Here is a 21,058-nt window from a genome sequence, read left to right on the forward strand (position 1 = left end):
TGAGTACGTCTTCATCATGTTCTGAGGACTTCTCTAAAACACTGGACACACGACCACCATTCAACATACATAAGTTTATTAAAAGATTATCAAAAAAAATACAGTATAAAAATGGAGAAAATAAAATTGACATCAACCAAAACACTCTTTTGCACTGGAAGCAACATTAAACCTGAAGTGGGCTTCTACACCCGGTGACATGGATTCAATAATAAGAATAAGAAAGAGTTGCTAGTAATGAAGACACGTAGATGAGGAAGACTTCCCCCCGGAGATCTGGAGTCACGAGGAAGAAGATTGAGCCTAGTGGCGAACACACAAGACAGGGAAGAAGGGTCAGTTCAAAGTGTGAATGGCGGCACGCTACCATCATGGTGACTGGTCAGGATCAAATCTGGAGATGCTGCTAAGATAAAGATGTGTGGACATGATGTAGATCTGGTATATGATGTGAACTAAGGACTAAACAGAAGAGCTTTTGGGAAAATGAGGAAGACATACCTGCTCGTGGTTGCAGATGTGTGTGATCTCAATAAAGTCCCCCGATGATTCGAGCCTAATGGGATGTCCTCGGCACAGGCGTCTCTGGGGCGTGACCACCGATCGCAGAGAGTAATAATCAGAATGAAGGTTCTCCCTCTCAAACCAAAAAGCATCGCTCGACAACTCTGGATCCTTCACCAACTGAACAAACACAAAACAACAAAGTGCATTACTTCACTCCGAGTGTCCAATCAATTTCAATTTTTTTATTGCATAGATTTGGACATATACCTTACTTATATGATTATATTTACCGTCAACTTGTCTTCAGACACCATTGGGTAATAAAGACAATCACGTAGTTGGAAACCAAAAGCAAACGTATCCCCTTTTCGACATATGGTCACCGAAGCAACTGAGGACGCAAAGCAGACAAACATATTGATTACGTGAGTTTAAAACATTATGCGACGTAATCCATAATAATTCAACATCAGACCTAAATGAAGGTGATGATGGTAGGAGCACTGAGTCAGTTCCTTTGTATAGAAGTGATTTAGTGATTTTGAACTCGTTACCTTTACTGGCTTCACCTTGAACCGCCTTGAAATACAGCCCCGATGAATGGCCCATCAGATACTCCCCGGATTTATTCTTCATGGTGGCCGTACTCCTGGTAATGTCGGTATTGCTCATGTTGCCTCTTCGGTGGCGTTCTGAGAGGGAGAGGAGCGCAAAACCGTCAGCAGCAGCAGACCGTCGCTGTGCTCCATCCGCAGCACAGCGACGGTCTCCAATGCCGCAAAGCAATGCTGCAAAGCTTCAAAGCTTCAATGCTTCAAATGATCGTACTCAAATTCACCCGAACTCCACTTTCAACCACATTTATGTTTGAAAATTCCACATCAAAACAATGTGCGGGACTCCGATCCACGACTCGCTAAAGTTGCAGAAGTTCTGCCAATGAAGGAACGAATAAACTGAAAGTCTAAGTCTAAGTACAACGTCTTACCAATTGAAACGAGTATTGGCAACTTCATTTAGAAAAATATCTGTTACCTTGAATAAAAAACTACTGATCTGGCTTCTACCTCAACGTGTGGGACGTGAAGCCTTTTATTTGTGCAGTGCAAACTCCCCCGGAGGTTAAAGTCCAAGTAATATAGATTACTGCTGCAGCTCCAACAAAAATTTAAAAAAAAGATCAAAGCGCACAAAGACACTGGATCAATTGGGCGCTTTTCACTTGTGCAAATGAACAAGGTGAAAACGCCGCAGAGCAAAAAGCGAGGCGCAACAAGTGGCGCAAAGACGCACTTCGACACCGCGCGGTCCAGGAGTCACTTACCGTCGGTGGTGGCCAAGTGCTGCGGAGTGGTGTGCGCAGTGCTGCGGAGTGGTGTGCGCAGCGCTGCGGCAATGCCTTTAAATAGCCGCAGACGCGCCGCCAGTGACGCAAGGCGCTGCGGGCTCATTGAAAGTGCGCCAGCGCGATTACAGTAACGCGAAGCCTGTTCTACCGGAGATGAACTCACGACACTTTCTTTTTTTTTGCCTTTTCTAAATTCAGTGGAATCCATTTCTCTCGTGGCGGTAAATGCATCCAATATTATTAACAACACATTTAAAGAATACCGGTGTCTGTAAACAGATGAGTATTCGGCTTGCAGATCATCTGACTGTGGGATGGGGGGGGGGGCTTTAATAGGGTTGCCCACCGTCCCAAAAAAATACAGAATGGTCCGGTTTTTAATCATTGGGGGACGGGATTTGTCACGTATATTCAAAGTTCTCATTCAAATCATCCCACCGGGACTCGTCCTGTTCTGATCCGGTGATACTCGGCTTTATTCGTGTTAGTTATGTATTCTGTGTACTTGAGGGTTATATTTTAAATTCTTGCAATTTAAATTGACATTTAGTGAGCAATCAAATCATCACTAACAAACAGGGGCTGTCTGTTAAGTCCTTTATTGCACTCGAATGCCATTAATCACTTGCATTTCACCAACAATATCACGCACCGATACCGCCGACGCGACGTTCGTTTCTACCACATAGTTCGGACTAATTCCTCCCACAGACGTGCGGAGGCATCGAGTGTTCTGCCGTCAGGTGGTTGCGGCATGCACCTGTCTGCCCCTGGGCGGATGGACGGGCTGAGACATCAGATAGACATGTATGATAAATATGTATGATAATGGAACCGTGATTTTTTGCCAAGGGATCATTCTCCTGCATCAACTCAAAAAAACAAAAAAAAGAAACTAGTTCTGAAAAAGAAACCCTCGACAGACGGGAAGAGTTTGGAATGCTAGGTCAAAGGCCATCGGATGATGATATCTTTCCAGGCTGTGCAATAAACCGGGAAGCCGGCCCCCATGGGGAGTGGGGGGGGGGGCTAAAGTAACTGGAGCAGCAGCGGTCCAGAGAGGAAGGGAGCACCTCACCAAGCAGTTCAGGCTGAAGGCAGAAAACACGGTCGAGTTATGGGGTCAGCTGCTCCTGCAATAACAGCCACGGTAAACAAAGCTCCCCTCACCATTCCCTTTGATAAAGACCATACTTTATGGGACTTGCAATTCACAGGTAAGGTTAAAACCACTTAATGAATACATAGCTTTTTGGATTCGGTGTCTGTGTGAGTGTAGCTGCTGTGCATGAGATCCCACATGCTGAAGATAAACAAGCACAAGGTATATAGGGTTAAAAAAAAAGAAACACACACATTTATTATACTATGTACAAAACACGATTTGACCAAAAAATGACAAACATCTTCATATACAAGTGAGAGGAATCCATGGCCCTTTCTCAATACGCCTTATTGTGTGGACGAGAGCATTTAGCGTATTAGGTGACGTCATCAAGTCAGCTGCCGTTCTTATTGCGGAAATGACCGTTCTCCGTTCTCCCGAACCCGTGAGTCAGGACTCCCGAGTCGATTCCCACGGGAATTCGAGTCTGTTCTCGCCGTCTCAGGTATTGGGAAAGGGTCCGTATCTTTACTCTCTTCCCCAGGAGGAGGCTACACGGCGTCGTCGTAGACCAGCCGGACGGACACCCGGTCGTCCAGCGCCTCGTTCTGCCGGTACACGTACATCGGCTCCTGCTCCTCCTCCTCGGAGATCAGGTCGCCGTAGGAGGCCACGCAGAGGTCGTGGTCCTGGAGGGACGCCGGGTATCGCAGCGAGGACCTCTCGATGCGGACCGACCGGCGCACGGGCGTGAGGAAGCGCACCTCCTGGCCTTTGACCCGCGCCGGCTCCCCCTGTTGGCTCAGCGCGCCGCTAAAAGAAAAGGAGAGAGGAAGAACAAATCAGCGTGTCCAGCTCCACAAATAACCATGACTTCGTGATGACTAAGTATATTTTCTTTAAACCAAGCTAGTCTGCTAAATGTGTTGTTGATTCTGCGGTTTTAAATTATGCAACCACACATCACCCATACGGTCTTCGTCTGCACCGTCACTCAGTCCCTCTCCTCCTACTCACAAAGCCGGCAATCACCTCGACTTACACCTTCACCAGAAACTTGGAGGATCTGTGTCGGAACCATGTCCTCTTACTACTGGAGTTCCTCCCGTAACAGAAAGGCAAGAATTGCATTTCCATAAAAGTAGCTGCTATTCCTAAAAAGTTCACTGCGGTCCACTGCATGCGTGAAGGCTGCCGCATGCTTCTGCGTTTTGCAAAGCAATTCACCTCCAGAACAACAGGCGGAGTAACGTTTGTGACGTCTTTGTGTGTAGAAGATGTTGGTTTGTTTATTCATTTAGACTTTCATCGCCACCGCTGCTTTTCATCGCCCTTTTTCACGGACATATTAGTCCCGTATTTTCCTCCACAACTTTGTTCACCCGTCGACTGGCGTTTTCGGAGATCTGCGTCCACTGTAAGGACGCCATCCGCGCATCCTTACAGTCCGCCAATGACGGGTTGTATCAGTGGTCATGTGTACGGATACATTCTCTCATGGAAAAAAAAAAGTTTGTTTCAATTATGCTATGAAACCAAAAATGTGAGACTCCTTTAAGGATGCAGTTAGTGGAGCAATCACAGCCTTGTGGGCTGTGTGAACTCGCATAGCTTTTGACAATAGTCTAGAAAAATGGGTCGAAACACGCAAGAGGGGGGTGAAAAGGCACAAAAGGGGCTCTTGTGTCTGCGTGTCCTTGCGTTTCTCCGACAACACAGAAGCATAAACTGGGCTTTGGATCGGGGGGGGGGGGGGGGGGTAGCAGCGCCATTCGTCCTCTACAGCAGCTCTGTTCACTGGTTTCCAGTGGCCGCCCACATGCACAAAACATTGGTCCTCAGCTACCATGCTGTGAGTGGATGGGGTCCAGTCCCAACCCGCACACTCCGCTCTGCATCAATCTGCTTGTTCCTCCCCCTGTTGTGTAATATTTCAATAAGCTCGGTAGAAGAGAATGATTTGTTTAATAAAACTGAGTCTTGATGAATGATCAAAGTTGCAGAAAGTCCATTTATTGCTTGCAAGCAGGAGGTCAACTACACAGGCACGTATCACGGTGCTCTGTGGAGATGGCGTCTCTGAGCAGTGAAAATGCTGAGTTCTTATGACCTTCATGTGTGTGTGTGTATTTCTGGTGGTACGCAGACACGAGAGCTACTGAAGCCTGAAACTCTAAACCACCTGTGAGATAACACAAATGAAAAGTTATAAATCCAGCAGGAAACGAATGAAGGCAAAGAGGGTTCCTTTGAACGAGCATTCGGGTGAAGGATAGTTTGACTGTCCTCCTTCACACAGCTGCAAAAGACAACTTTTGGGTCTCCCTTTTCTTCTCACATTGCTTCAACACAGACAATAATCACTCTTTTGGCATAAGTTTTTGTTATAACATATTTTACCATTACACCCCTCATAGAAAAGCACTCAACAAGATCACAACTCTTTGCTGTCCTGGTGAAATCAGGAGCACAGAGAGCCTTTACGTCTTCAAACTAAAGACCCACCTCTTCAGACTTTACCTCGACTAAAAACACAAACACATTGCAGCACCTAAAACGAATCTTATCCATAGAACGTTGTAAATTGGCTTATTTAATGAAATTGCACTTTTGAGTTTGTATCCTTGTTGGTTGAAATGCACTTATTGGAAGTTGTTTTGGATGAAAGCGTCCGCTAAATGATGGATGTGTCACTGCCTCTCCTCCGATGGATGACGTCCGGACTACGAAACTCACTGAACCCTGGGATGGAAAACAACTCACTCCATTTAGCAATTGCTCTTCTCTGCTGCGTCGTTTCTTTAAAAAAACAAACTAAAGGTAAACCCGAATGAGGTGACAGGAGGCTGAGCTGTTGAATGATGATTCACTTCAGTTCACCAGTCCCTGCTTGTATACAATATACTTCACCACGTACACCTCTTCCATTGCTTGTTTACACAGATTGCTAATCAGCCAATCACATGACCCCAACTCATTTGCATTTAAGCAAGGTCAAACAGAGCATCAGAATGGGAACGAATGGGGATTTAAGTGACTTTAACGTGGTTGTTGTTGGTGGCCGATGGGCTGGCCTTAGGTCACAAACAGCTGATCTACTGGGATCAACCAGAGGCTGGTCCGAAGAAGAGAAAATATCCAGTGGGCGGCGGTTGTGTGGACAAAAACGCCTTGTTGATCCGAGAAGTCAGAGCAGCTGAAAAAAACGCTTGTTACAACCGAGGAATGCAGGAAATCATCTGAACTCGTGGGACCTTGAAGAAGACGGGCTGAGAACAGGAAACGGAGACCGGGGTCACCAAAATAGGGAAATAGTACATTAGAAAGATGTTGCAACACTTCCACTACAGCTGCAGGCTCTTCAGGTCACATGAGTGTGTGTGAGTGCTTGGGAGTGTGTGTTAATGTGAAAGTGCAGCTCTTCCCTTCAGAGAAAGCGGTGCAGAGGAGTCTGCAATAATCATTAGGCACCGGTGCAGTTTGGACTCATTTCCAAACAAATGGAACACGAAAACTCTTTTCTTTTTGTGTGACTATAAACAAATGAAGACATAGTTATGCATATTATCTTCAATTTAAATCCATACGGTTGATAGATCAACACGATGAGTTGACTGATGCATTTAAAACGCGGCACTTTAAGAAGCAGGTTGATTCAAGTTTTTGAGGACAAATGAGGTTTTATCCCCTGAGGTTGTTGGAAACGAGTGGGCCGTACCCTGATCCGGTACTTGACGACGGACGAGTCTCCTCTTTCTCCACGGATCAGAGCCCGGGTGGGTCGGGGGGGCGTCGTTGGGCTCTCGATGCTCTCCGGAGCGCTTTCACACGCTGGAATCGTACCTTCCTCCTCCTCCTCCTCATCCTCCTCCGCTGGTGCTGGCAAAAATAAAATAAATAATAAATCTCAAACAGAAACCTTTCCTTCTTGGAAAAATGTTGTGCTTCTTCACTTCAATGTTGCACCAAAATATGTGCTAATGAAATAGCGTTTAAAAGCAATCATCCTAAATAATAGCGAAGGTGAAATCAATAACATTTTTATGTTGCACACATGATGAAACCAAGGATTTACCTCGTGCTGTCACCATATCAAATTTTTGTTGTGCAATAATCGCGACAACATATTGCGATATTGTTGCAATTTTCGGACCGTTTTATGCCACTGACATAATGACAATATAAAAGTATAGTAATACATGAACATTTGACAGAATAGTTGGATATTGTGAAATCCGTATAGAGACTGAGCGGCTCGGGCCCGCTAACATCCGGCCTACCTTTGATCTCGTCCTTTTTCTTCAGGATCTGGAACACGACGGTCCGCAGCTCGTCCAGCGGCTGCGACAGAACACGAGCAGGAAAACATCAGCGCGGGTAAAAAAGACTTCAATTTCATTCACAAGACAAAAGAAGTCCAAAACTCCATTTAGTTTGTGCTGCATAGACTAGCGCCGATATTATAGTTGTTTCATTTCTCTCTAAATGACTTTGGTTTACTGACCAGTAGGGTTGTCCCGATACCAACATTATGACTTTGATACTATACCTGACAAAATACTCTATACCACAAATAAGATACTGGAATATTTATCTATGATTGTAATAAAACATCTGTAAGGTTCCTTTTACCAGCCTGTTCCTGCCCAGCTTTTTGCACTCTTAACAAAAGTCATTCATATTACTATTAACCCACAGCACGATATTAATGAAAACAACAGGGTCAAATCATAGCATTGATTACACACAGCTATGTAGACCTATTGTCTGTATCTGACTACATAGTTATTTCCATAAGTATGAATTACATAATTTTACAGATGTGTGTTTGAGGTGAAAAAAACTAAAGCTATGTGGGCTGGGTACATTAAAGATGGACACATAATTAAAGGGCAATTTCTCCCTTTTATTGAAAAACGACAATGAAAATTGCATCTAGTGTGTATTATTTTGTGCATTCTGACCTCATGATCACATCGGCCCACATGAGTGAAACTGTAGGTCATTTTGCATGTTTATATTTCTGCTGACTATTCAGTAACTTATTTGCCGTCTTGCTTTGTCTTGTGTTGCACTTTCTCGATGTTTGACTGGTAAGAAAGTTGTTGTCAGACCAACAAACACAGCTACAGGGCTGCCAAATCTCACGGTTTCCTCGTGTAACACACGCGCTTTTGCATGTTTTCACACACTCAGAAAAAACAATCCGCGCTGGTTCGTCTCCAACCTTCGCTGACGGTAAACGGCGCATCTGTGACGCTGCACGTTGACTTGCTGGTTTGTCATAAACAAAGTGAGCGGATTTCAACAGGTTTCACGGAGTTCAGCCGAAAAGCAAGGCGTCTCGTTAGCGATGCCAGCAAGCTGGTTATAACACGCTCATTAATGCTACTACTAAGTGCTCACACATGGGCTTGAGCGTTCAACGCTACGTGGGCGATACATTACATTACATTACATGTCGTTTAGCTGACGCTTTTATCCAAAGCGACGTACAATAAGTGCATTTCCACATAGATACAAACTCAGAAGAACAAGTAACAAGAAAGTACAATTTTCATCAAATAAGCAGTTTCAAAACATGTTATAGAAGAGTGCCATAATAAGTACAACTTAAGTGCTATCATTTGTTAGTGCTACAGTTTGTCAGTGTGGAGTCTAAAGAGGTGTGCCGTGAGTTATCGGCGGAAGATTTAGAGGCTCTCTGCCTTCGTGATGTTATCGGAGAGCTCATTCCACCATCTGGGGGCCAGATGCGCCTTTTACCGTCAGCGAAGGTTGGAGATGAACCAGCGCGGATTGTTTTTTTAGCGTGAGACGTAAAAGCGTGTGAGTCACACGGGGAAACAGAGATGGCAGCATGTAGCTGTGTCTGTTAGCTTGACAACAACTTTCCTAACAGTCAAACATCAGCAAATGCAACACAAGACCAAGCAGACGTCCTCTTTTACACGGACATTTCATCTTTTTGAGACCAATAAAATGCGTAAAATAATAAACACCAGATCTCACTTCTGGCATCTTTTACTTCAACAAGCTGAGGGTCAACATCTCCCCTGAGATGACTCTGTGAGTGACAGCTGCCTGTTGCATGTGAGCTGGAAGCCCCGCCCACCCGGTCAATGGCTGCAGGCAGCCGGACAGGGAGCGGAACACTGAGTGTGCTTTTTTAATAAAGTACCCGTACAAAAAATAGTCAGAACCGAACCGTTTTAAACGTAAGGGCACCGCGGTACCTTTCAAGTACCGGTACACCGTCCAACCCTACTGACCAGAGAATGACGACATGTGGTGTTGCTTCACATCAACTCTGGCAACAATATTTAATTAGTGATTAGTCCTTCACGAAATGTGATGGGTGTGTTATGGCACGTTTCCACCGAGCTGTACGGTACGGGTCGGGTCGGTACAAACAGCCGATCCTGTTCTTGCGTTTCGATATGTGGCTGTTAAAGTAATGCTGCGCGGCGACATTGTTGCGACGGTGTTGTAGTTTAAAAATGTCGCCTCGTGTGTCGTCTTTCCCCTTGCGGCACGCGCAAATGACGACACTCTTTCAACCAATCAACGTTCTGCAGCGAGTCTAGCTCCACCCTTTAGTACCAAACACCTGTGCCAGGTACCCCAACGGAAGGGTACCCAAAAAGTGGTACGGTACGGTGCGGATCTTTGGTACTTTTCTCAGTGGAGACACGAATAAAAGGGTACCGACCCGACCCGTACCGTACCGCACCGCTCGGTGGAAACGCACCATTAGTCAGTGACAGCGATTCCTAACCGGCAGACATCCAGATAAGAGACTCGCCTCCAACACGACGCCGACGGCCTCTTCAAACACCGGCAGGACGTCCAGCTGGCCGTCTCGCTCCATCAGCCGGGCCCGACAGATCCAGTACTTGGCAAACTTCCTGGACACCGACGGCAGGCGAGAGAGAACCTCCCTCACCCGGTCTGTGGGGAAGCCCTGTGGGGGGGGGGGGGAGGTCAAAGTGGCACAGAGGGAGGATGGCAACAACCACAGAGAAGGGCCTCACTCAACGGCCCCGTACCTCCTCCAGCAGCTTGATGCAGTCGGCCAGGGACCGGTCCACGGCCTCGACGAGGGAGCGGGCCTCGTCTTCCTCGCTCATGGAGCCCCAGAACGGCTGGGCCGCGGCCACGGGGCGTCTGACCTGAGGTTTGACCGGCATCGGGGGCCGCTTGTAGGAAATGCCCTTGGCCTCCCGCCACTCCTGGAGTTTTCTCCTTCACACCAAATAAATACATATTAGCCAGTATTTGACATTTGTATTTTTCCTTTACTGGGAAGCACAGCAGAGAAGCACATGAGCGCGACACGTGAGGTTCGAGGAAGTGGAAAGACTGAGGACAGCATTCCTGAGAGGAATCAGTCACCCTCCACCCACAGACACCTCCATCTTCGGTGGAACTGAACAATCAAGAGTTTTGCAACACAGCCAGGTTTCCCACGGGTCAATGACACTTAACCCCAGCATTGCTCCTGTAGCCGTGACTACAGTGTGTGAATGAGTGGCAGGTCCTGCCATTAGTGTATGAATGAGAGTGAATGAGAGGTCAGAAGATTAGAAAAGCGCTGTAGAAGTCTGACGTTCACCGATGGTCGTGCTCTTCTACTCACGTTCTCTCCTCCTGGGCAGCAGTCATTTTCCTGCCCTCCGTCTGGGGGAGGACCCTGACGGGGGCCGCCGGCGTCTTGGTGTCCGTGGCGTGGCCGGCGGTCCCGTTGGGCCGCGGCGCCGTCCGGGACGTCCCCGGAGCGCTCGATCTTTGTGCCTTCGCTGTACCGCGCCCCCCGTCGGCCTCTGTCCCGCCACACGTCCCGTTTTTTTCAGCCGCAGCGGCGGGCAGAACCCCGCCGGCCGCTCTGGGACCGCACCTGCCCTCCGGCCGCGACGATGTGCGGGGGGCCACTCGGGGCGGCGGCCTCGTTTTCTGCGCCGCCGCTTCCGGTCGGTGCTTTGTGGACCGCTCGGCGGGCGGAGCGGCTGCCCCCGCCGTGCTGCCCTGTGGCTTTAACCTCAGGCCACTTGAGGGTGGAATCTTAGAGGGGGGCTGAGACCTTCTACTGACGAGTGGTTTAGGGTTAGACTGATTTTGACCTCCAATCCCGGCTCTTGCGCCCTGGTTTTTGTTCATGCACGTGGTACGCGACGGTTTGCTCTGAACGGACGACAGCGTGCTGGATTGCATCTTTTCGCCGCTTGGATCGCCCGCCGTGGCCGAGGTGTGCGTCGCGTTTCTGCGACCTTGAACGTCTCTGGGCTGGATCGCTGCAGGAACTAGCCCCGTTTTTGTTTTGACCATGGGGCCGAGACTCATCCGGACACTGGCCGCCGCCGCGGGACGCGACCACGTAGCCTTGGAGCCACTGATGAGTCGGCTGTTTGATTTGGTCGCAGCTGCACCAGATGCACTTGAAGAGGCTCTGCCGGAGGACGGCACTCCCGCGTTTGGTTGCTTTTTGAGACGACTCGCTGCAGTCGGGTTGCGTCCGGAGGACAGCGCGGTCGTTCTTCGTGTCAGCTGATGGTTTTGATTACGCTGTGGCGGGGCCGAGCCCCTGTTCGTAGAATTGGCACTCTGCGGTCCAGTGAGATGGCCGGCTGACACATTCACTTTGCGGGAGTCACTAAATGCTCCTCTGGTGCTTTTCTGTAGTTTTGTCGATTCAGCAGCCAGAGTTTTAACTTTTGTGCGCTCATGTGTGAATCTGTCAGCTGGAACCTTGTTTTCTTTGCCTGAAACCACCTATAATAATAATAACAACAACAACATGGTTAGGAAAAATATGGGGAGATGAAAAAAAATCTAGCACTCAACCTGACCAGATAACATGACTATAAAACCCACCTTGAGTGCAGACCCCACAGGCCTCTTAAACTGACAGTCGTCACGTAGGTATGGCCTGACGACATAAATCGAGATGATTCATTAGACGTCATTATGAACTCAGACATTTTTTTGCCGTTAAGTTTGTTTGTGGTTTCGGTCTTACTTTGGGTTGGGCTGTTTCAACTTTGCTTTTCCGGATAAGTATTCCATCAACTTCTGCTTACGCAACTCTGCAAAAACAGGAGATGAGCACATCTCATCGTTACAATTATACACTGAACTCTCTGGGCGCCGCAGGGAGTTTGCACACAGCGTGCAAGGGTCATAGGGTTAGTGGGTGCGCCTAATATTTTTACAAAACATTTTTAGTAATTAAACAAAAATAACAAACTGATAGCCACACTGAACTGCTGATCAATGCCGACCCCACTGGAGCCAAGGGGCAGGAAAAGAAAAGGATGATTATTTTTGACACGTGCTGCCATCTGGCTGCAGGTCGGTGAGAAAAAAAAATACATTGGTGTGATTTGGACGATTTTACAAACTAACGAGTAATAATAATAATAATGGGTATCATTATTTTGGAATTAAATTCCCATTATATGAACTGAATCTTACTCTAAACAGCGCTATTATTTACTTGTGTGAGAAGCTTCAACTTTTTTGTTTTTTTTACATTAGGTCAAACTATTTTAATAGTTATTTAAGGATAAATGAATGCCTCACAGAGCCTGCTTCATATCATACGAACCACCTCACTACCACAGCGTTGTATTTTTTAATCAAAATACATTCACTAGTGCATCTCAGCGTCATGGCCTTGTTTATACCTCTCTGTTGGGACCTTAATGTGGCATCTCAATGAGCCCACAACCTCCCTGCTAACTGTTAAATTACACTAACATACATCGTCCATGAGAGAATAATACAACAAACCAATACAATCCCATTAATTCATTTAGACATTACGAGTCCTCGCTGTAATTAACACGTAACGTTAGGTTAAGCTTAACCATTAGCTAACTAATACATCGCAGGGTTGCTAACGTTAACGAGCGTTAACACACTGAATTTAACGGTAGGTAAGATTCCCTCGCTGACCTTTTCGGGAGAGTTTTGTCACGATTTCTTCTTCCTCCATGACTATCAGACAACAGTTCCTATTTTTTTTTTTAGATTAAATTGGTTGTTACAAATCGACTTTTTGTGTTGGTTTGCCACGTTAAAGTAGCGTCAGCTCCATAACAACTGAAATCGCGCATCCGGTTTTGAAACTGCCGGGTGGGACGCCTCCTCTTCTCTGATTGGACAGTTTGAAATTTCAAAAAATTAGCGCGCATGCGCTCAGGCGCAGCGCTGATTGGAGCAGAGGATAGAAAAACAAGTCGTGGTGTAAAAGGTGAACGGATTCCTTCAGGCCTTCAGGTGTTTCCCAACTCTGGAGCTGCAGTCATATTCATTACATTACCGGATTATAATTATTGGTACATTAAGTTGAAGTTTTCTTACTAATATTTTGAATTAGTAACTATTTGAATTACTATTTACATTACTTTAGGAATTAGTTACTAATCAATTACTTTATAACTGCTTAATCATCCAAATGTATTTGTTGATCATATTTTATTTCATAATTTCGGTCATAAGGACATAAGGAAAAACTGATCGAAACAGGCTAATCTAAAAATGTGGGAAAAGCCACAAAAGACATGTTTGATTATGCAGACTATGACACTTTCAGATTGCAGGACTGTTGTTAATAATCTTATCTTATATTATTTAATTTGGTTTTAACAAAATGCTTGGGTTTTTGTCAGCCATGTCAATCAAATGTCCCTCTTAAGTACAGCTGTCAAATTAATTAGCAATTTAGTGAAATGTGAATTAGGTATATGAAGTATGAATCATAATGAAATGAAGATACTATACAAGACTTCAGCTAAAGGTCAGATCAGAGCTACTGAGGATTGGACTACGGCTAACGTCAATTAGGAACAGTCAATAAATATAAAACAAAGAATAAATAACAAGGTTTTATTAAATATTTCAGTGCACATCATTTAAACAATTGCAGAGTTAAAAATAAATACATATTAAAACGGTGCATAAATAGATAAATAGATAAAAGCATAACAGTGCATTGAGCACAATAAATACACTTGGTGTTCACCAGACAAGCACAATGATGCCATCCCCTGGTGAAACTTTAACTCAAACCAACGCTCGAAGCGTTTCACTCTGTGTACTCGGTACATACAGTAAATGGGATCTGTGTGATACGTCTTCTCCAAAGGGTCAAACTTCATCCACCGTGGGGGCGGCGCTGGACCGCTCCTCCCCCCGGATGCTGAAGACTTGGGAGCGCGAGGACGTCTGCAGGCACATCGCCAGCGGCCTGTTGTCCTGCCGCTCGTCCGTGCTGATGTACCAGTTCGGGTAGGCCACGGACATGAGGGTGGTGTTGTTCACCCCGGTGTCCTGTCGGTAGAAGAGGAACCGCACCAGGTCGCTGTCCGCCGCGATGCTCGCGCCCGCCCCGCTCAGCACGCTTTTGTCCGCAACCGCCTGCGGGGGAATTAACAAAGGTCAAGGGTCACTGCGTCACAAAGCGAGAATCGCGCAATGAGCCGCGGGTCTTGTTTTCTTTTTTTTTTTTACCTCCAGGTGCAGAATGGGCTCGGCGCCGTCCTTGCGGCAGCACAGGTAGAGGTTGGTGCCCCGGATGCCCAGAGCCACCGTTCGGCCCGGCACGCTCGGCGCGGGGTGCAGGTACGTCGACATGGTCAAGAGCACTGAGGAGACGAGGAGAGGAGGAGAGGAGGAGAGGATGGAGGTTGATTATTCGTCTCAAAGCTGAAAGACTTTTGTGATGTAATTTAGGGGCATTTTTACAGGATTTAAGCTGCTTTGAGGTCCTTGAACAATGTGCTTTATACTCTCTGTTATCTCATGTTGTGTGCTTTATTGTTTAATATATCAGGGTTAACATTCATTCTAATTGTTGCGCTCTTCTGTCTTCCTTCTAAACTCTGTTTTTGAAGGTGCTCTAAGAAGTTATAGCTTGTAACTGAATCTAGGTTTACGCTGAATTATTGTTATTAATATTGGATTACACCTGGTATTTCACAAGCTACATAGAGCGCAGAACTGGAGTGAGCGCGACAAAATAAACCACCTTTTAAAGATTTAAAGTCTCTACCGTTCACTTTTCATCTCGCCTCTCGTTCTAACGTCTCCTATAGTCACCTTTTTTGGCCTCGGAGCCTCCCTGCAGCATCACGGCGTGGAGCTGCATGCTGTCAGGGACCCGAATCAAGCTCCTCTTCTCCTGGTCGGTGATGGTGCACTGCTGCTCGCCCGTCCAGCTGATCTGGACTTGTGGAGGTGACTCGAGCAGCGTCACGATCTCCTCTGAGGGGGGGGGCGGGGAGAGGCACACCCGGTTAGTGATGGCGCCAGAGGAAGCGCCGTGCACAGGAAGGCACGGGGCTGAACTCTCAAAGGTGAGTCTCCTCGGGGGGGGGGGGGTGATTTACCTTCCACTAAGCAATCCAGCATGATGTTGAGCATGTCCTCGTCTCGGAATTCGGAGCCCATCAGCGTCTGCGAGCTGCAGCCCTTGAACCTCTCCATGGCGACGATGAGGTTGGCCACCTGCTTCATGGACAGCGGGTGATGGGAAATCTCAAAGTCCAGCCCCTTGGGCATCTTGGGGCTCCAGGCGCCGCTGGCGTTGCACTTCCTCACGGATTCCATCTCTTTTTTTTTTTTTTTTGTCGAAGAAGGTGAAAGTCTGCAGGAGGGAAACATTCAAGGTGTCACTTACAAACATTCAGGCAAAAGCAGCGGGATTGTCAAGTTTTTACAATTATTTGTCAAAACACAACGAACAAGGAGAAGAAGAGTCAAAGGACCTGCTCAGTCAGTAGATGAGGAGTCGTTCCTGCCGTCAGAGTTGTTCTGCCTGCCTGTGCCGACCTGCTTGGTTTTTATACACAGCGGCTGTCGAGGGAATTTTCCCTGGCAGGAAGTGGGATGGTCTCGCTCGGCGTGATGAAATACTGTACTTGCACACTGCTCACACACCACAGCTGTGCCGTGGCATTGTGACACACATGAGAAGGAATCAAGAAGAAGCTAAATAACAACACCAATGACATAATGGTCTTTGTACAGCGCGGATACCCAAAAGGTTTCAGGAAAACAGGCCTCCTGGGTTAAAGTTCCATGGTTTAGGAATGCTTAGTTGAGATTAATACACTTTTGAATGGGATTTTATGAAGAGAACAGGCTTGAGAAATTGACCTCTGAATCTAAATGGTATTTTTTACCCTTCAGTTGTTGTACATATTAAACAAATGAGATACAGGTAGTTGATAAATGAGCTTTTAGAGCTGCAGGTCAGGTGGATTGGGTAATTTTCCTTTGGTAATTTTCCACTTTGGAGGAAATTTAGTTTATTTTCATATATTACTGCAGTTTAAGACTATAAACTAGATCCAATGAAACATCCCAATGATATAAAAACAAAATTCCTGTGTGAACATCTGGTCATATAACGTTAAAAGGTGCTGAAGAATCAATGTGGAGAATGTAAGTCTTGCAAAGGCCACGGACTTGACCCTGTACACAGCAAAATGGACACAGACTCAAATGAACACTATTGGAGTTCATTTTAACACTTTTAAAGTGTCCCATGGGCTCCACACTCCACAGTGTCAATGTAACACTTTTTAAAGTGTTTTAACTCTTATAAAGTTGAAATGTAACAATACTCAAGCGTTAGTTTCTCAACACCAGTGGGTAGTTAAATTGACTCTGTGAGATTCAATTTGAACTCTAAGCTGGTGTTTATATTGTCTTGTCAGTGTTAAATCAACACTCAACAAAGTGTTAACAATTTAACTGGGAATAAGTGTCCAAATAAATCTGTTAATCAACTTTTTGCAGTGTGATTTTAACACTTTTGCCCAACACCGGAAAATTAACTCTAAGAATTTTGCTGTGTAATAATAATAACAACATATAGCAATGATTGAAGAAACATTTCAATTGGTCAAAACTGGGTAAAAGTTTATGTTTTATTTTGGAGAAATACAAAAAAGTACAAATATCCCTCTGAATGTAGGAGTCACAGTTACCACATGAACTGTCACACGGTCTTGTGGCCTGGACCCAAACCTCCTGCGTCTTTGAGAAAGTCTTTTGGGGTTTTGCTGTTTGCTGTTTTGATGGAGGCAAAAATTCCAGCAGCAGCCCGAAGACTTACTCGTCGTTTAGAGTTGCATCACAGCGGCCTAATCTGACATTTCTTCACTTCTCTGTTGAGCTGATGGACAGGAGGAAGCTGCGTCAGCTGAATTCACAGGACGCAGGGATGTGATTTCATGACGTTTGTGTTATGAACCGAGTTTAAAAGCCGTACAGCAAATCAGCATCATGTCCTTTATGCTTAAAAGCGTGTCAGAGGTCACCCTGCCCGTAGAGGCGAGAACACTGTGAAATAATGATCATTTTAATTTTTTTAACTATATAGGGTTGTTGCATATTTAGTCTACCGCCATGCTGCCAGGTGCTTTAAAGCCAATGACGATGCCAACGTGCCAATGTTTAGTGGGTTTTACCAGTTTGGTAAGAAATCACTGAACTCAGGGAGCAGCCGGATGCTCCCATTGGTCCAAAGAGATTTATTTGTTTTGTTGACTGTATCTAACTTATTAATTTATCTAACCGTGAAGATTTCCTTTCAGGTGAAAACATCCTACTGAGCTTTTGACGAGAGTTCTTTGATAGACATGAAGATGTGTACTGTGTTGGCAGTTGGGTGTGTCGCAATTGAAGTTACACGATGTTGTTCTTCCTCTGTGTGAATCACTTTCCTTTATCTGATGCTGACTAATGCTTTTTAAAAATTTAGGAATAATATAGTTTCTGTGTTTAGTCAGCTACTCATTTTATTCTACACACAATACAATATTACACATTCATCTATAAAACAATGATCCGAGGTTTGTGTTGAGAACACTTTGAACTTTTCACTCAAACACGTGACCCTGAATACAATAAAATCGTTAAAAATTCCATAATGAAGATATCCAGCCTAAAAAACTGTTACCAATTCTGTGATCAAGTAAACTACAAAGGAAGTAATCATTTAACAGAAAAAGGGGAAGTTTATTTAGTTATTTTCTTTACTTTTCTAATTCATTAATTAAAAGAGATACATGTCATATTTCTTTAAAACAAAAAAATTGTCCTGGGATATTATTCCCATGTAAATTCACGCTACTTCTGTAATATCACTGTAACCATTTTCATCATTTTAAACATATTTTTTATATAATAAAACACTTTCACAAAAGTCACTCATTGCGACTTCAGGTGACATCGAACATTTCATCACCTCCTCTGTGACGTCACAGTGAAACCCAGCCGAGCGTCCGGTGTGGGTGACGTGCACGTATAATGGGGCCGGAAGAGGCATCAGATCCGCTGTAATTAAACCCGTTCTTGGCGACATCCGACCTGTGGTCCTCCTGCGGCGGGATCACGTGCTCGTGTCTGGGTCACCCCCCCCCCCCACCCCCCGCCGACCCAGTTTGACGGAAAAAGTCCGCGGAGCGCACGTCAGAGGACAGGTATCCGCCCAGGTAATCTCCCCCCCCCCCCCCTGAGGCGGGAAACTGGGTCACACACCTAGAAGGAGAAAGGGAGTTAAATTACTGCTGACTTCTGAATCTTATCTAGCCACAGGGTCTGTGTTTATCTCATTATCAAGTGACAAAGGGATCAAACATAATAAATCACTTAAAATTAACAAATGATAAAAGTCAAAACAACCACAAAAGGTCCATAGAGAAATATATCTAGTTTATTAATAACTTTCTTCATCTTCAAAACTCATTAAGACAAAAATGATAAAACAGTATTTACACATCGTTTCTCTTTTAAGTTACAGCATGCCAAAGAGAATCCAATCTGCTTAAAAACGCTCCCTTCGCTCTGATCCCAAATGAACTTCATGACCGAAGATAGAAAAAGATTACAGTGTTTGAGGTAAAAATTAAAAAAAAAAAAGACAAGAAACCGCGTACAATTTATAATCGATTGAGGGGGAGGCACATGAACAAAAAAACTATTTATGAACAAATCTCAGTCACAACAATCTTTAAAACTAACAAGAAATGAAATTGTGTTTCCGTGTGTCTAAGAAACGGTTCAGAAATAAAACACAAAGATCATCCAGTGTCGGTTTTGAAGCGAAGGCAACGACACGGCGAGTCTCCTCAAACCTCTGGCTGCTCACTACGAAATGAAATTTTAAAAAGAAAGCAGCGTTGTGTTGTGGGGTCAGCGGAGATGAATCCGTGGTCAGTAGCACAAGGGCAAGAGAAGCTACTGCGGCGGAAACTTTGGCAAATCTCTGGCAATTCGTTTTGAAAAACCCAAACGCGATCGGTGCAAAAGTGCTTTTATTCTGAAATTGCTGTTTGAACTGCCCCCTAAATCACCCCTCTACGATTATGAAGGACAATCAATGTGGAGTTTTGTTTCTCAGACGCACAGCTGCCCAGTGCATAAAGGACAAAACACACTGATCGAGTTTAACGTCACTGCCTTTCAAAATAAAACTCCCACCTTTTTACCTGGAGGAAGTTCTAAAAAAAAAAAAAAGTGTATTTTCTTTCAATGGTCTTTTTCAAAAGATTAAACATTCAGCTGGTATTTTGTCTTACATTAAGGGGTCTTTCCTACTGAATCAAACAGTAAAATCTTCACAATAAGACAAATGACTATTTTGTCGGTATTTAAAGAGGAATAATTCCACTATTCTTGTCTTTGTGCCCTAATTCACTGAGTCATGAACCTGAGAGGTAAAACCTGTTATCTTTCCAAAATGATGCAATGCTTCAAGAGAGGAGAAACATCTGTTCATAAATTCCACAATACAAAGAATAGTTAACTAGTGGAAGAGCGTAACCATAATGAATAGCCCAATCAGCAGTGCATGAAGAACAACATTTACATTCTTTTTCATACTTTCATTTAAGGTAGATTTCCATCATTTGCCCTCTTAAGCCAACTTTCAGTGTCCTTGGCTCCGCCCACTGACGTTAAACTCAACCAATAAAATTACTATGAATCCACTCTGCTTTAACTTTAGTGTGTTGAACTTCACACTGTAATATTATTTAACATTTATTTCCCATATTAACTGGTAAAGCGTTGGCTCAATAAAATAGATTTTTTGATAAACCCGTGGCATATTTTTGAAAAGATAAAAAAACAGCTCGGACATAGAAAATAGGGAGTCAATCTTCAGATTATCACCAAAACGACAAGCGATTCCTCAGATTATCACCAAAACGCGTGACTCTGCAGATTATCACCAAAACGACGAGCGATTCCTCAGATTATTACCAAAACGCGTGACTCTGCAGATTATCACCAAAACAACGAGCGACTCCTCAGATTATCACCAAAACAACAAGTGACTCCTCAGATTATCACCAAATCAACGAGCGACTCCTCAGATTATCACCAAAACGACGAGCGATTCCTCAGATTATTACCAAAACGCGTGACTCTGCAGATTATCACCAAAACAACGAGCGACTCCTCAGATTATCACCAAAACAACAAGTGACTCCTCAGATTATCACCAAAACAACAAGTGACTCCTCAGATTATCACCAAAACAACAAGTGACTCCTCAGATTATCAAAAAAGCAACAAGTGACTCCTCAGATTATCACCAAAACAACGAGTGACTCCTCAGATTATCACCAAAACAACGAGTGACTCCTCAGATTATCACCAAAACAACGAGTGACTCCTCAGATTATCAAAAAAGCAACGAGTGACTCCTCAGATTATCACAAAAACAACGAGTGACTCCTCAGATTATCACCAAAACAACGAGTGACTCCTCAGATTATCAAAAAAGCAACGAGTGACTCCTCAGATTATCACCAAAACAACGAGTGACTCCTCAGATTATCACCAAAACAACGAGTGACTCCTCAGATTATCACCAAAACAACGAGTGACTCCTCAGATTATCACCGCAGGTGTCTTTGGCAGAAAGGGACAGAAAGGAAGCAGCTTTCATTCGACCTCCTCGGGGAACCTTGTGCCCGCTTTGAGCGCTATTCACATGTTAATTTAAAAAGGCTAAATTAAAACGTAAGATGTATTTTTTTCCACAACAAACACACATTGAATGACTCCAAAGTGGGTTTAAA

At 44.8% G+C, this 21,058-nt stretch overlaps 2 protein-coding genes across 3 annotated transcripts; both read right to left on the minus strand.

Annotated features, from left to right (window-relative positions):
* Positions 1-3,423: 3,423 nt before the first annotated feature.
* ckap2l (cytoskeleton associated protein 2-like) lies at positions 3,424-13,067 on the minus strand. The gene is made up of 10 exons (XM_062562578.1): positions 12,915-13,067; positions 11,977-12,043; positions 11,832-11,886; positions 10,600-11,729; positions 10,010-10,205; positions 9,766-9,924; positions 7,241-7,301; positions 6,666-6,839; positions 4,011-4,026; positions 3,424-3,761 (listed from the first exon to the last, which is right to left on the minus strand). The coding sequence occupies exons 1-10, from the start codon at positions 12,952-12,954 to the stop codon at positions 3,512-3,514; spliced, it is 2,148 nt and encodes a 715-aa protein (XP_062418562.1). The 5' UTR covers positions 12,955-13,067; the 3' UTR covers positions 3,424-3,511.
* A 779-nt stretch (positions 13,068-13,846) lies between these two features.
* On the minus strand, positions 13,847-15,757 carry LOC119225143 (interleukin-1 beta-like). 2 transcript variants are annotated; one of them, XM_062562575.1, is made up of 5 exons: positions 15,728-15,757; positions 15,350-15,606; positions 15,060-15,224; positions 14,472-14,605; positions 13,847-14,378 (listed from the first exon to the last, which is right to left on the minus strand). In XM_062562575.1, exons 2-5 carry the CDS (start codon positions 15,567-15,569, stop codon positions 14,109-14,111), a joined length of 789 nt encoding a protein of 262 aa, XP_062418559.1. In that variant the 5' UTR covers positions 15,570-15,606; positions 15,728-15,757; the 3' UTR covers positions 13,847-14,108. The 2 variants fall into 2 exon arrangements, with proteins under 2 accessions (XP_062418559.1, XP_037338717.2); XM_037482820.2 differs by lacking the exon at positions 15,728-15,757 and having other exon boundaries at positions 15,350-15,626.
* Between the last annotated feature and the right edge of the window lie 5,301 nt (positions 15,758-21,058).

Source organism: Pungitius pungitius, chromosome 5 (assembly GCF_949316345.1).
Source record: "Pungitius pungitius chromosome 5, fPunPun2.1, whole genome shotgun sequence".
NCBI lineage: Eukaryota > Metazoa > Chordata > Actinopteri > Perciformes > Gasterosteidae > Pungitius > Pungitius pungitius.

What these genes read in the sequence shown, in the direction of transcription:
- LOC119225143 (XM_037482820.2), bottom strand. Translation starts at nt 15,623, where the DNA reads ATGTTTCCCTCCTGCAGACTTTCACCTTCTTCGACAAAAAAAAAAAAA. An exon ending in AGGCTCCGAGGCCAAAAAAG is followed by an intron (nt 14,606 to 15,059) that starts GTGACTATAGGA and finishes TCGTCTCCTCAG; the next exon opens with TGCTCTTGACCATGTCGACG. An exon ending in AGCCCATTCTGCACCTGGAG is followed by an intron (nt 14,379 to 14,471) that starts GTAAAAAAAAAA and finishes ATTCCCCCGCAG; the next exon opens with GCGGTTGCGGACAAAAGCGT.
- ckap2l (XM_062562578.1), bottom strand. Translation starts at nt 12,954, where the DNA reads ATGGAGGAAGAAGAAATCGTGACAAAACTCTCCCGAAAAG. An exon ending in GCATCAAGCTGCTGGAGGAG is followed by an intron (nt 9,925 to 10,009) that starts GTACGGGGCCGT and finishes CCCCCCCCACAG; the next exon opens with GGCTTCCCCACAGACCGGGT. An exon ending in CCGTCGGCGTCGTGTTGGAG is followed by an intron (nt 7,302 to 9,765) that starts GCGAGTCTCTTA and finishes GTTCTGTCGCAG; the next exon opens with CCGCTGGACGAGCTGCGGAC.